The 14,489-nt window shown below is 45.1% G+C and overlaps 1 protein-coding gene across 1 annotated transcript in view; it reads right to left on the bottom strand.

Annotated features, from left to right (window-relative positions):
- Window positions 1-14,106, bottom strand: part of AXDND1 (axonemal dynein light chain domain containing 1) — a 44,675-nt gene extending 30,569 nt beyond the window's left edge. Inside the window, exons 1-9 of the mRNA XM_033151300.1 lie at window positions 14,036-14,106; window positions 12,137-12,308; window positions 9,661-9,842; window positions 8,116-8,216; window positions 6,619-6,739; window positions 5,843-5,928; window positions 4,255-4,311; window positions 4,052-4,160; window positions 273-394 (exon numbers count right to left, since the gene is read on the bottom strand). Of these exons, the coding sequence (XP_033007191.1) occupies window positions 273-394; window positions 4,052-4,160; window positions 4,255-4,311; window positions 5,843-5,928; window positions 6,619-6,739; window positions 8,116-8,216; window positions 9,661-9,842; window positions 12,137-12,245 (887 nt within the window). The 5' untranslated portion in view covers window positions 12,246-12,308; window positions 14,036-14,106. The remainder of the gene's footprint in view (window positions 1-272; window positions 395-4,051; window positions 4,161-4,254; window positions 4,312-5,842; window positions 5,929-6,618; window positions 6,740-8,115; window positions 8,217-9,660; window positions 9,843-12,136; window positions 12,309-14,035) is intronic.
- Between the last annotated feature and the right edge of the window lie 383 nt (window positions 14,107-14,489).

Genomic DNA, 14,489 nt, shown 5'->3' with positions numbered 1-14,489 from the left:
CACGCTTTCAAGCACGTCTTGAAAGAGGAAATAAAGAATGTGGGATGTGATATCACATGGACTAGCAAGTAGTTTAAAAAAATCAAAAAAAAAAAAAAGCAACATTCCCAGAAAGCCGACTTCTGTGTCTAGTGCAGTACCACAAGCTGTGTTTTTTCTGCACTTGTATATAATTGCACAGACACTCAACCCTGCAGTGCAAGCCAAAACAGTCACATACTCCTCTTCTTGCAGGACTAATTTTAAGGTGCTGAGCTCTTTAGATCGCTGACCTGAGCTTGGAAAGGAGCTCTCCCCGTTCTGCACAGTCCACACTGACTTGTCGGATGATTTCATGAAACACTATGTTGTAGATGTTCTGTTCCACCTTAAGCACCTCCAGGACATTGTGCATCTTGGGAAAGAGGCAAGAAAGAAGTCGTGATCTTTGTAGAGCTAAGCACGAGCTGTTTCATACTGCCTTTATTGGCCAAATGTCTGTTGTCATCATTGGGGTTTCTAATTGCTTTTTTTTCTAAGCAACCTTGAAAGTATTTTTATTGAAAGAAGGCATATACATTACTTAAATTAACAGATTAATTCCAGTCAGTTAAATGTTTCAGTCATGTTCTTCATTTATCAGGTGGATATTTTTAAATCACAAATGTCTTTGTTTGCATATATGTTTGGCCCTTATCTTAAATATTATATCTACACTAATAAAGTGCAAGTGTCTCTGCGTCCAGTCCCTGTGTCCGTGGGATTGCGCTACTGCGCATGTGCCCCACAGACAGCCGTTGGGACTTGGAACGCAGAGACTTCATGCTGCGCGCCGCTCAGCGACCCCGAGAGCAACTACGGCGCCTACCAGGTGGGAGCAAGGGAGCGCAGGGGCCCCGGGATCTCCCAGGGATCAAGCAGAAACCCCCAGGCGGCTCTTTCCTGGGGGCGGCCCAGCCACGAAGCATGGCGGGTGAGGCAGAGAGGGAGCCGGAGGGCGGAACGGAAAGGCTGCGCGGCGAGGGAGCCGGGGGGACCCATGGCGGGAGCGAGCGTGGCCGGGCGGAAGACCGGAAGGTAGCCGAGGGAGCACGGGCGGCGGAGGAGAGAGAGAGACGGAAGAGACGCCGGGAGGAATGTTCTAGCGCCCGTTAATTTAATGGGTTTAAAGCACTAGTTATTAAATAATTTACATAGCAGTGAAAGTGCTATCAAACCTCCCCTACCATTCTTAAAATGCTATGTCTGCCTAACTACTAGATTCCATGTTGTACTCCAGTATATTAATTCTCTCCATCGGGTAATCTAAGATTACTTCCGCTTATTCTTTCACTTTGACCACACAACAACAAGCCTCTTAATGGCAACAAAACACCTGATAAGTCAGGAAAGAAGTATGTCCAAACTCTACAGCAATATGTATATGAATCCAGGACAAGGCCAATGAAACAAAAGACTGCTTCAGTGACACAGAAAGCTTTAAACCAGGAAGAGCAAGATGAGCAACAGTGTTAAGAAATCAGTTACTTGGAAGCATGGATAGTATCAGGATCCTCAGGACCTGAGCACCCAATGCTTTAGTAACTATTATTTCTTGACACCTTAAAAAGGTAAAGGGTAAAGGACCCCTGACAGTTAAGTCCAGTTGTGAACGACTCTGGGGTTGCGGCGCTCATCTTGCTTTACCGGCCGATGGAGCCGGCGTACAGCTTCCGGGTCATGTGGCCAGCATGACTAAGCCGCTTCTGGCAAAACCAGAGCAGCGCACGGAAACGCCGTTTACCTTCCCGCCGGAGTGGTACCTATTTATCTACTCGCACTTTGACATGCTTTCGAACTGCTAGGTTGGCAGGAGCTAGGTCCGAACAGCGGGAGCTCACCCCGTCGCGGGGATTCGAACCGCCGAACTTCCGATTGGCAAGCCCTAGGCTCAGTGGTTTAGACCACAGCGCCACCCGCTTCCCAACCTTGACACCTTAGAGAACTGCTAATAGAAAAAGGCTAATAGAAAAACCATCCTGGCAAGCTTCATGTAAGTTCAAAGTATGCAGGAGAAGAATGACAGTATGTATCATACGCAGTCCCCCTGCGTCTTGGGGTGAATTTGACTTCAGTGAAGGCCTGCATCACATACAAAAGGTAATCAAATGAAAGTGTGAATAATTTAAGCTAAAAGTACACAAGTCTCTGGAGCACCCGCAATGACCAGGGCCATGGTATGTGCCATGGCTTGCTCTTGGAGCCTCCATCTCTTGCTATTACATTCCCATGACTGAAGGGACATCAGCTGCCTGCTTTTGTTCTACCCTGCCTTTAAATAAAAATCTGAAGAAGTGTGCATGCACATGAAAGCTCATACCAATAACAAACCTAGTTGGTCTCTAAGGTGCTACTGGGAGGAATTTTTTAATTTTTAATTTTGTTTCGACCACAGCAAACCACACGGCTACCTACCTGTAACTTTAAATAAATCACTGTATTTTTCGCTCCATAAGACGCACTTTTTCCCTCCTAAAAAGTAAGGGGAAATGTCTGTGCGTCTTATGGAGCAAATGCATGGTCCCTGGAGCCGAATTGCCTAGGGCCAAAAACAGACCGTGCTCTTTTTTTTTACAAAGAGAGAAGGGGGTGTTGAAAGGAAGCCACTGAACAGCTGTTCCGCAAGTGATCGGGAGAGAGATAAGGCTCCCTTTCCAGCCCCAGCCGCTTGCCCAGGCCTCCATGGTTGAATGCAGAGGGAGGCTGTTTGTTTCCCCAGCGACATGTGACTGTAGGACATGTGACTGTAGGACTAGAAATGGCTGTAGGACTAGAAGCTGCAGAACTGTGAGTTGAACCCCATAAAAACGTGGCTTTTCCTCTTTGAAAAAGAAGCTGCACCACTTTCAGCTGATCCTCAAAAAAACAGGGCTTTTCCCTTTGCAAAAAAAGCTGCACCACTTTGAGCTGATCCTCAAAAGAAGCAGGGCTTTCCCCTTTGCAAAAAAGCTGCACCACTTTGAGCTGATCCTCAAAAAAACAGGGCTTTTCCCTTTGCAAAAAAAGCTGCACCACTTTGAGCTGATCCTCAAAAAAACAGGGCTTTTCCCTTTGCAAAAAAAGCTGCACCACTGAGCTGATCCTCAAAAAAACAGGGCTTTTCCCTTTGCAAAAGAAGCTGCACCACTTTGAGCTGATCCTCAGAAAAACAGGGCTTTCCCCCTTTCCTCCTCTAAAAACTAGGTGCGTCTTATGGAGCAAAAATACGGTATGTTATGAAGGAGCAAATCTTTGTTCTTTGCCTTGTCGGAATCCATGTGAACCTCTGTTTCTGGCAGAACAACTGGCATAAAATGTTCAGGAGCAGAGTACTTGGCTCTGATTTTCAACCTGTTAATTTTCAACCTGAGAGTCAACTGTTCCTAGTTAGCATGTGCAGCCAGAGTGGGAACCCTAAACTGAATCCCAGCATCAACCACTTTGAGTGGGGCAGGGCTTATTCTTTCAACTGATTCTTCTTGAAAGCAAAGAATCAGGAGTGCACCAGATTATTCCTTCATAGCCTGGCTATAATTTAAGCCATGCTCCCTTGCAGGTGCATCTTAAATCTAAGCCAGGGATGCAAAGGAAGAATTGGGAATGCCCTGAGAGTGAACTCCTGCTTCTTTCTTTGCATCAAAAAGTCAGGTGTGGTTTTTTTAATGTGGCACCTTTTTCCGTTGTCATGGCAAGGCAATGGAAAAGAGTGCCAAGTTCAAAAAGTGATGATGACTTTGATGCAAAGGAAGAATCGGTAGCATACTTCAGAGTGCATTGCCAATTCCCCTTCCTTTAGCCAGAGCTGCAGCTTGAACTCTCATATGGACTGGATGGCCATTGTGGTCTCTTCCAACTCTATGATTCTATGATTCTATATGACGTCAGGTCTAGGGTAGGTGGACATTGCTTGCCCCAAATGGCTGGGGGACAGCCTCTGAGGTCTTGCAGGCCTAATGAGGCCCATAAACTAGAGGTTCACCAGCAATGATGTACAGTATAACTAGAAGTGGGCAATATTAAGGAAGATGAATCAGGATTGGCAGGAATTATTTACCTGTGAAACCCCTGTTACGCCAACATCCTTATTATTTGTTCCAGCCCTTTCCAGCATGGTGTCCATCACCTTCATCAGCTGCAGGACCTCCAGCCTCCCAGATGGCTTCCTAACAAGGCAGCAGGAAAGGGACATGCCTCTGATTTACAACACATTCTATAGCACGCTCTACCAAAAGCATCTTGATTCAGAGTGTCACTCACATGGATGGGAAAACCCGCAGTCTGTTTTCATCATCTTCAAGTAGGGTTGTATATTTACTGCAATAGATTAACAATGATGGTGTTAACAGCAATAGACTACTTGAAAAATCTCTTTGGACTCAACCATTTACTTTATTTTTATTGTATAAATTTTAAAAAATACATTAGAATAAGAGATGGGCCACTCTGTTGCAGGCAAGTGAATTAATTGAAGAAGTTCTCTGTTACAATGAGACTCACAGTGACATAAAACAACAACAATGTGTTGTGAGATTCATTCCCCTGTGTGCAGTCATGGGTTTATTGTATTTCACGTGACTGGGTATGTGTTTTGTTTCCACAGAGTGGGAAGTGGGTGGGAAGTGATGGAAGACAGGATGTTTTGTCTTACTGTGTTCCCTTAAGTGGGACTATTGTCCTTTGTTCTTCCTCTTTGCTGTCTGATGCTAGAGAGAGAGAGCCATGTTGAAGTGCTCCGACTGTGTATATATGTAATAAAGTAGATTAGCCAACATGCTGGTTGTTGTGGTCTGTTACACAACTGCGCAAAACTCTGCAGATGCCTAAGAGTGTGTTGATGTACTCCCACATTAATCACTATGATGTCCGGGGGCTGAAGAAGCCAAGAAGCTCCTGAACAATCGCCCAGGAAGGAGGGAACATGTGTCTCTGCCAGAGTTCTACTTGTGAGTAGAGGCCGTTTCCTGACACAATGAATCTGAGTAAGGAAAAGAGTGGGGCTGGGGAATGGTAATCTGGTATATATTTCTCATGCAGAAATGGGGCCCAAATGAAGGGCTAGGCTAGATGTGATTATGCATCCATGTTTGTCCTTGTTCTTTTCCCACCTTGTGCCAGATTTATTTTCTCTCCAGTCTAACTCCAGTACAAGAAGTGAATCAGGCTGGGAGAAAAATGCCAGATCAGAGATGCCCAACGGGCAGCGTGCAACCCTGATTCACGCTTTCGAGTCCTAATTCAGATTTCTGGCCTCTGGGCTCTGTTAATTAATCCACAGTAAACAAATTTGCCTGCAGTTTCCTTCGTTCTCATCTATGTTTGAGATTTTTTTATTTAAAAAATCTAATTCTAACTGATACCGACTTCATTATACTGCCTGGCCATCCATGAGGAAGTCAGTTTGGGTGGCATTTTCAGTTCCTGGGTCTCTGTCTGAGAATATATGCAAGTTGAGCATTCGTTAGTTTAAAAATGTGAAGTGTTGAACTCGGCAAAATGGTGAAATAGAATTTTTATAGGTTTCCTGCCCAGATGCAGGTGCTTTTGGCCTTGCCACTTCATCCCTTTTAGTTGGTGCATCCAGGAGCAGCTTGCCAGGTGGGGTGGAGCTGCAGCGCTAGTCTCCTGGCAGCTGAGTCACTGCTGCTTACCAGGACATGGAGGGGCAAGGCAAGGCGGTGGAACTGCCTGGAGCTCCAGCTGGTACACAGGCACAGCCTCACCACTGCCTCACCTGTTCCCTCCAAGTAAGCAGTAGCAGGTCCACTGCTGGGAGGCTATTATTAGCCAAGTGAATCACTCCTGGATGCAATGCAGGAGCAATTAAAAGTAGTACAGGAACACTCACTCATCGTAATACTCCAAGCGCAGGACACCTCTGTTCTTTAGAATATGAAATTCCTCTGGAACAAGACTGTCTGCCAAACTTGCTGGCTAAAGACAGAACAGACAGAGAAGGTCTTAAAATATGCCACTGTACTTTGAGACTTAAGGAATCCACATACTCCCAAGAAGATATTTAGAGTTAGGTTTTTATGCAGGCACACACACCTCCACTTAATGTGCATCCCACTCGCATACGGGCGTGTTTATGTGGATCGCCACAAAATAAATATATAGACTTGCTTTCCCTCGCTGGAGGCCTTGGCTTGGTTTCCAACTGCCTGCTTGTTTGTTTGTCTGCCTGCCTATCCACACGCCTGCCTTCCAGCTGGAGCAATTATTCAGATTAAGTGCTTAACCATCTTTAAGAAAAACTAACTGTGATTAAGTGCTACAACTGCACAGGACTATTATGTACAGCCTAGAAATCAGTGGGTAAATGTTTTCTAACAGATTTTTTTCAGCCAAACAAAATAAACAGGCAAATGTCATCTCAGACTCCTTGTGGCTTTGGGGAATGAATTTAGCAAGCTTAGAAAACCATGGTACACAAAAATGGTAAAGTCTTCATTTTCAATTCCCACTGCTCATTCCAGATTTAAATTATTATGCTGGGTGGGGAAAAATTCAGAACACTCTAGTCAACGCTCAGCTCAAAGTCCATTTTGTCTCTCAGCATTCTGAAAGAATTTGTAAAAGCTGATTCCACAGTACCTCGATACAGAGTCAGATTCAACTCACAAGTTTAGCTGCACTGGGTTCCTGCTGCTGCAAATTTGTTGAAGTTTTGTGAGATACAGGAGTTGGGGGAGGATTCTTTGCCTCTTTCTCAGCAGCAAGGTCATACAGAAAAGAGACATCCCTGAAAAACACAAAGAAAACTATCGTTCGGTTATGAATTCACTAAGTATCTGGTCCAAAGGCAAGTCCTTTGCCATCTCAACCCAATGGTGTGTCTACCTCTTTCTGCCTGACTGTTCTGCCTCAAAACCCTTGCTGCAGCTACAACCTTCCCATTTTCCCTGAATGCCTGGATTATGGTTAGCCACCCTCATAAATATGGCCATGTAACACAGAATCATAAAACTGTGGAGTTGGAAGAGTCCACGAGTTCTTTCTGATGTATAGTCAAAATCTCCTTTTTGTAACTTGAAGCCACTGGTTCTGGTCCTACCCATGAGTTAAAATAAAATAATAATAATAATAATAATAATAATAATAATAATAATAATAATAATAATTTATTTGTACCCCACCCATCTGGCTGGGTCCCCCCAGCCACTCTGGGCGGCCTCCAACAGATATTAAAATACATTAAAATATCACAGGTTAAAAACTTCCCTAAACAGGGCTGTCTTCAGGTATTTTCTGAATGTCAGGTAGTTGTTTATTTCCTTGACCTGTGATGGGAGGGCGTTCCACAGGGCAGGTGCCACTACCGAGAAGGCCCTCTGCCTGGTTCCCTGTAGCTTTGCTTCTCGCAGTGAGGGAACCGACAGAAGGCCCTCGGCGCTGGATCTCAGTGTCCGGGCTGAACGATGGGGGTGGAGGACGCTCCTTCAAGTATACAGGACCGAGGCTGTATAGGGCTTTAAAGGTCAACACCAACACTTTGAATTGTGCTCGGAAACGTACTGGGAGCCAATGTAGCTCTCTCAGGACCGGTGTTATGTGGAACAATGTGTCGACAAGGAGGGTCTTGTGGTCTTGAAAGGGGTGGTTTTCAAACAGTGGTGGCCACTGCTTTTGCCAAGTGCGTCACAAGTTAAACCCAAGTGTGAAACAGAGCCAGTTTTCTGAATGCTGAGCAACATATGCAACCTCCCATATACTGGAATGGTTTGGCTCTGTGGGTGCAGGCAGCAGCAAGAGGAAACAGACCAAAAGGCAGACTCTAGGACAGCCTTCCCCAACCTGGTGCCCCCCTATGTTTTGGAGTACAACTCCCATCATCCCTGATCACCAGCACAACTGGCTGGGTCTGGTAGGGGTTGGATCCAACAACATCAGGAGGGCGCCAAGTTAGCAAAAGCTGCTCTGGGGTCATAGCTAGGTTCATGGGCATTCCTGCTCCAATCACACCATCACCTTGGGTTAGCCACTCTTGTGTAACATACTTAATGGGTGTTTCCCTAGCACTCTCCTTCAGCTTTGCACTATGTCTCCCAAATCCTAGGACTACTACTACTACAAAGAGGCATGTGACATGCCAGGACCCTATTAATTCCATTCTATTACCTTCCAGCTCCTGTGAGGCAAATTGGATGCTGTATCAGATATCGAAACTTGTTTCTGCGTACAGGATGTTGCCAGACCCCATCAGTAGTACGAATGCACCCCTGAAGAGTGAACAGAAAAGAATAGTTCAAGAGGTTCTTTGGGATTAGGTGGTAAGCAGACTAAATCTCCAATACTGATAAGCCTAACGGTACATTACACACAAATGCACATAGCAGTGAGACCCTGTCAGCTGTTTCTTCTAAGTCTTAGCTGAAGCCTTTTTATGAGCTGGCGAGAGATGCATGTGAAATATACATCAAAAACAAGAAGGAGAACATGCAAAAAACAGATGCGATAAAGGGATGGGTTCTTTATTTATACAACATGGCGAAAGCGTTGTCAAGGACTTGTTTCTTTGTTTCTTACTGAACCAATCTCAAAAGTTTCTGTTGCTGAAAGCAGTTTGTGATATGTATGATAAGTAACAAAAGCTGAAGTACTAAAATCTCCTTAATAAAACTCTAAGTTGCCTTACAGTGCAAGTTCTTTGGCCCAACTACTGTATTTTTCGCTCCATAAGATGCACATTTTTCCTCCTAAAAAGTAAGGGGAAATATCTGTGCGTCTTATGGAGCGAAAGGTGGTCCCTGGAGCTGAATTGCCCGGGGGCCAAAAGAGGATCATGCTTTTTATTTTATGAAGAGAAAAGGGGGTGTTGAAAGGACCCCGCTGAGCAGCTGATCAGCAAGAGATCGGGAGAGAGATAAGAGTCCCAGGCTCCCTTTCAGCTCCACCCTCTTGCCCAGGCCTCCATTGTTGAATGTGCTGCAGAGGGAGGTTGTTTGTTTCCCCAGCGACATGTGACTGGCTGATTAGATTATCTGTCTGGAAACTAGAAAAGGCTCCCTTTCTTTTAGAAGCTGCAGAAATGTGAGTTGAACCCCATAAAAACAGGGCTTTTCCTCTTTGCTTTCCCCCTTTGCAAAAGGAGCTTTGCTTTTCTCCCTTTGCAAAAAAAAAGCTGCAAAACCTTTAGCTGATCCTCAAAAAAACAGGGTTTTTCCCTTTGCAAAAAAGCTGCAAAACTTTTAGCTGATCCTCAAAAAAACCAGGGCTTTTCCCTTTGCAAAAAAGCTGCAAAACTTTTAGTTGATCCTCAAAAAAGGGGGGGGGGCTTTCCCTTTGCAAAAAAGCTGTAAAACTTTTAGCTGGTCCTAAAAAAACAACAGGGCTTTTAGAGGAGGAAAACCAGAAAAAAAATTTTTTCTTGTTTCCTCCCCTAAAAACGAGGTGCGCCCTAGGGTCCGGTATGCCCTATGGCGCGAAAAATACGGTACTCTCCCCGCCCCCCACCATTCAGTGAAGTTAAGGTTCTGAAGCATTTCTCATGCCACTATGTTCCAAATAATGCTCCCTCTTGCAAAGTGTTGTCCTAAAATACTGGTGTCTATGTGCACCTGGCATAATTCGCAGTCACCAGCAGACATCTATAGCAAGTGGGTTTTGTGGCAAATTTTGTATTTAAAAAGCAAATATTCATAGACTGGAGATGAACTTATGCACCTGAAAGTCTTTTATACTTTTTGTTTTCTTGGGGGGTCTTAAAACACTGGGACAGGGGATTGGGTTGGCAGCAGAGGTGAGTGCAACGAAGATCTCTTCTGGGATGAAATCACGCTGTAAAGATGTGGGAAGAGGCTTTGAACTGTCTAATGCAACTGACTTGTCTCTTAACTGAGGGAGTTCTAGAAAAAAGAAAAAAAGAAACAGCAAGAGTAGCCGTTAATATTTGGTGGTGGCAGAAGATTATCTCAACCCTCCCCCCCCAAAAAAAACCCTTAAAGCTGACAATTCTATCACACTGATTTCATGTTTGTGCTCAAGAATAACATTTACAATCTGTATCTATCCCCAATATAAACTGGCCTTCAAGTAAAGTTATAGAAGCCCCTGCTGTAACTGTTTAGTAGGAGATTGCTAAAGGAGGAAAAGAGCAGCAGCAACAGAGAAAAATATCCACTGGGTGAAGCCAGGAGGTGCAGGGGAGTACAACTGCCCCCCATCAAGTAAATAAATAAATATGCTTAACTAACTGATCAATTGCATCACAGATAACTCAGTTCTACCCCCCCCCCCAACATAAAGACTGCCCTCCCAAAAAAAATAAATCCTGGCTGCGCCCATGTTACATACCCCCAGTTCTTACTTTAGGCAGAGCTTCCCAAACTATGTGTCGTGACATGTTAGTATGTCAGCTGTAGTGTGTAGGTGTGTTATGTGAATGCTTCCCACGCTCCTCCCGGGGTTGGAAAGGGGTCAGTTTAACCTCTGGTTTGCTAGTAAAACTGAATTACTGTGTCGTGAAATGATGCACGCCTAAAGAGCGTGTCACCAACATGAAAAGTTTGGAAAGCTCTGCTTTACAGGTGCACGATACTCAGAATTTTTAAAAGGTGTTTGGAGCACTCAAAGACTCACATGAGAGATACATTCTGATATGCTTTTAATTTCTGTTCTTTGATCAAACTGCAACATACTGTATATGCACTGAAAACAGCCATGTGGCAGGACTGAGAGGACCTGGGCAAAGTGCCGCCCATGCTACATAGACCCTCCAGGTGAAAGAATTGATATTCCTGCTCTAGGCAATAACAAACAGCAGACACAAGGGATTCAGGTCCAACCACTTCTTCTTAACCTGAGCCCCACATGCCCTACTTCCTTTTTTTCTTTTTTGCCAAATCATTTTTATTAAAATTTTCAATACAACAGCCAATCAAAATCACATTGAAACTTTCCAAATTATTTATACAATTATCAATAAAAAAAGAAAAATTCCAATTCTGCCAAATTATTATTTAATTATTTGTTTCCCCATGCTTCAAACGCAGGAGGTGTCTGATCAGCTGTTTACCATTGCTTTCGTTCCCTTCCGGTGTTTTCACAGCCTCTGATGTACTCCAACAAACGAGATAGATCAAAGCAAACAACGAGACAGATCAAAGCAAACAACGAGATAGATCAAAGCAAACAATGTCTCTGTGTGGTTTTAAGTCCATAGTCCATCACCATTAGGTCGCCTTGCCCCTTGACACACTGACTCCAAAAGCCTAATCACGGGGAAGCCGCCGTCTTCATTCAATTCCGATAACATCCAAACATCTTTTCCACAGCTGTTGCTCACCCGTCTGCTTTTCACTTGTACCTTTTCAGGAGGGTTTGCCAATTATATGAAACGTGCATATATTGTAGATTATTTGAGGCTTGCCTCTCCCTGTGATACAGTGTTGTGCAGCTGCCAAGATGGCGTGACCCTAATTAAACTGTGTCATTTCTGGGAAACCATCCAAATTCCTCTAATAAAGATCAATCAATGTCCAAGGGGTTCTCTCTTTGCCAAAATCAACATGTTAAAGCACTTTTTATTCTCTTCCAAGTATTAACAATGTAGCTCTTTATTACATAGGGACAACACTATTAAATATAATATTGAAGCATGCCCAAGACATCTCACTAATTTATATTTTGAAGTGTTGGGACTCATGCACGATCAGGGTGGCGTACAGGAGTTCCTCCCCCTGCGGGTGCTATCCGCCCAGACCCCCCCCCCCGCTCCTTCCCCCAGGGTCGGAGCAGGTTTAGGGGGCAACTGCGGGTGAGGCAGTCCTTCCCACACTCCTGGGAAGGTTGGGAGGCTGCTTACTCCCATCGCAGCCTCTGGATTTCCCCGCAAGGATCGGGAGAGATGTTACTAGTCAGCCATTTCCCGTCGTGCCCGAGCGAAAGCCCTCACATGCCCTACTTCCTTGTCTCCGATACACTCCTGAAGGACCTGTTCTCCCCATGCACTCCGATGGCAACAACCGCATATCTTGTTAGGCCCAAAATGTGCTTGAACTGAACCAAATAGAAACGGTCCTACTCCTACAAATATATCAACAGTACTTTCAGGAATCCAAACACTGCAGACAGAGGCAATCAACAAAACACAACCCTGGCTGCAGCTATACATTACTAGACAACTTGCTGCAATATTTACCGTTACTATCCTTGCTGACAGATACTAAGGAAGAAGCATCTCTCTGTTTTTTGTTTTCTTGCTTTGGAGTAGATGGCGGCACTGGAGCGAGTCCTTTGTTTGCAGACATGCTGAAATGTTGATTTTGGCTGGCTTGCTCACTGACTCACAGATTGTTGGCTGCTGCATATATCTGAAAGGGATATATAACCCACATGGATAGTCTGTATGACTGCGATGGATGTGATTCAATTACAGTCTCAGTTTAAGAACCTTGTGTATGCAATCACATGCCAATATTGTGTATGCAATCACATGCCAACAGTGCCCTTCAGCTCTCTATATTGGACAAACAGGCCAAATCCTACGCCAAAGGATAAATGGACATAAATCTGATATCAGGAATCACAAGACAGAGAAACCAGTATGAGAGCACTTCAATCTCCCAGGACATTCTATACAAGATCTCAAAGTAGCTGTCTTAATACAAAGGAATTTCAGAAATAGAGTGGAAAGAGAAGTTGCTGAATTGCAACTAATTACCAAACTTAAAACCATGGAGAGACCTGGTCTGAACAAAGACATTGGATTCTTATCTCATTATACATGACAGAGCTATCTTTAGCCATCTCACCCCTTGCTTTTTCCTGTAAGACCAATTGCAGTCATTAACAGTCGTCAACAGGTTTTCCACACCTATCAGCCAATCACCCATTCCCACCAGCCTTCTAAGTAATACCCCTCCCCACTCCCTCACTATATATAAGGGTCTGGTGACTTCTGTTTCAGTGTATCTGAAGAAGTGTGCATGCACACGAAAGCTCATACCTATAACAAACTTAGTTGGTCTCTAAGGTGCTACTTGAAGGAATTTTTTATTTTTTATTTTGTTTCTGTTTAAGAAGGTATGCTAGCATGGGGGAAAGGATATAAATTGCAGGAGGCACACACTGTGTTCCTACATTTCTGCTTGCGCTGCAAGCTGCTCCACGTGTGGCAGTTAACCCATTTACGTGGAAGAAGTTGGACTCCTGCAGTAGAGAGTCACTTGCCATCGATAATATACTCCATTTCAGACCACCTTCCCCCTGTAAAACTGAGTGCAAAGAGGCATGAATACTGTCATAAGATACAGTGGTACCTCGGGTTAAGTACTTAATTCGTTCTGGAGGTCCGTTCTTAACCTGAAGCACCACTTTAGCTAATGGACCTCCTGCTGCCGCTGTGCCGCCAGAGCACAATTTCTGTTCTTAAGCGGAGTTCTTAAACCTGAAGCATACTTAACACGAGCTACCACTGTATTTGTTTTGAAATGGTCAGTAGATTTGGGGAAACAGCAAGAGGATGGAGGACTGAAGAATAAGGCAGTGTTTTTCAACCTTTTTTGGGCAAAGGCACACTTGTTTCATGAAAAAAATCACGAGGCACACCACCATTAGAAAATGTTAAAAAATTTAACTCTGTGCCTATATTGCCTATATATAAAGTAATTTTTCAATTTTTCCCACGGCACACTAGGCAACATCTCGCCGCACACTAGTGTGCCGCGGAACAGTGGTTGAAAAACACTGGAATAAGGAGTAAGTGTGAGGCAATTTGGTCGGACTCTTTTGTTTCTAATTTAGTACTCTGTGTTTTGCTTTTAAAATACAACCGAGTAGAACCTATAGAGTCCAGTTTCCCAAGACGGCACCTTTGCATCTGCCAGGGATGGGGAAGCTGTGGCTCCCCAGGAGTTTTGGGGGGCTGCCTCTCCCCTCATCCCTCACCGCAGGAAAGGCTGGCCAGAGCTGTCCAGAGTCGGGAGTCTGGCAACCTGCCCCTGGTTCTGCATTCCTGACCTAGGCAGGCCACTTCTGTTGGTTTGATGCCTTCAGACGTGCTATGGATCTGGTAATAATCCCAATTCTCCGCTCTCACCTCCGCAGAAGGTTCGTGGCTTCAGGGCTGCTGGAGGGTCAGACCGCCTGCTGCATGGCGACCCCGCTGTCCTGTAAGGGAAATGGGGCACGTGTGAATGGCCTCTCGGGCAGTTCCCCTTCTCCCTTCCCCTCCCCACGGAGGCGCCTCGCCCCCATTCTCGATCCCCGGCGAGCCACGCGCCCCATGAGGACTAGAAGCCCCGGCAGCATCTCGGGGGAAGAAGCGGAGGAGGCAGCGGCTCCCTTTACCTCTCTTCGCGTGGTTCCCGTCCGCGTCTGTTGCCATGGGAACCGCGCACGCCTCTCGCAGGCGTCCCTCGGAGTGCCTGACGGCAGAGGCCGCTTCCGCCCAGAACTTCCGCCAGGCGGTCTCTGCTTTCATCCCCGCTATCCGCCCGCTTCTATCTCACGCGCCCGATTTTAGAAAGGTTTGTTTGTCGGCACCGAATTAG

The sequence above is a fragment of the Lacerta agilis genome, chromosome 6 (genome assembly GCF_009819535.1).
Source record: "Lacerta agilis isolate rLacAgi1 chromosome 6, rLacAgi1.pri, whole genome shotgun sequence".
NCBI classification, from domain to species: domain Eukaryota; kingdom Metazoa; phylum Chordata; class Lepidosauria; order Squamata; family Lacertidae; genus Lacerta; species Lacerta agilis.
Note: the sequence above shows the minus strand (reverse complement) of the source record. Positions and strands in the feature narration are given on the sequence as shown.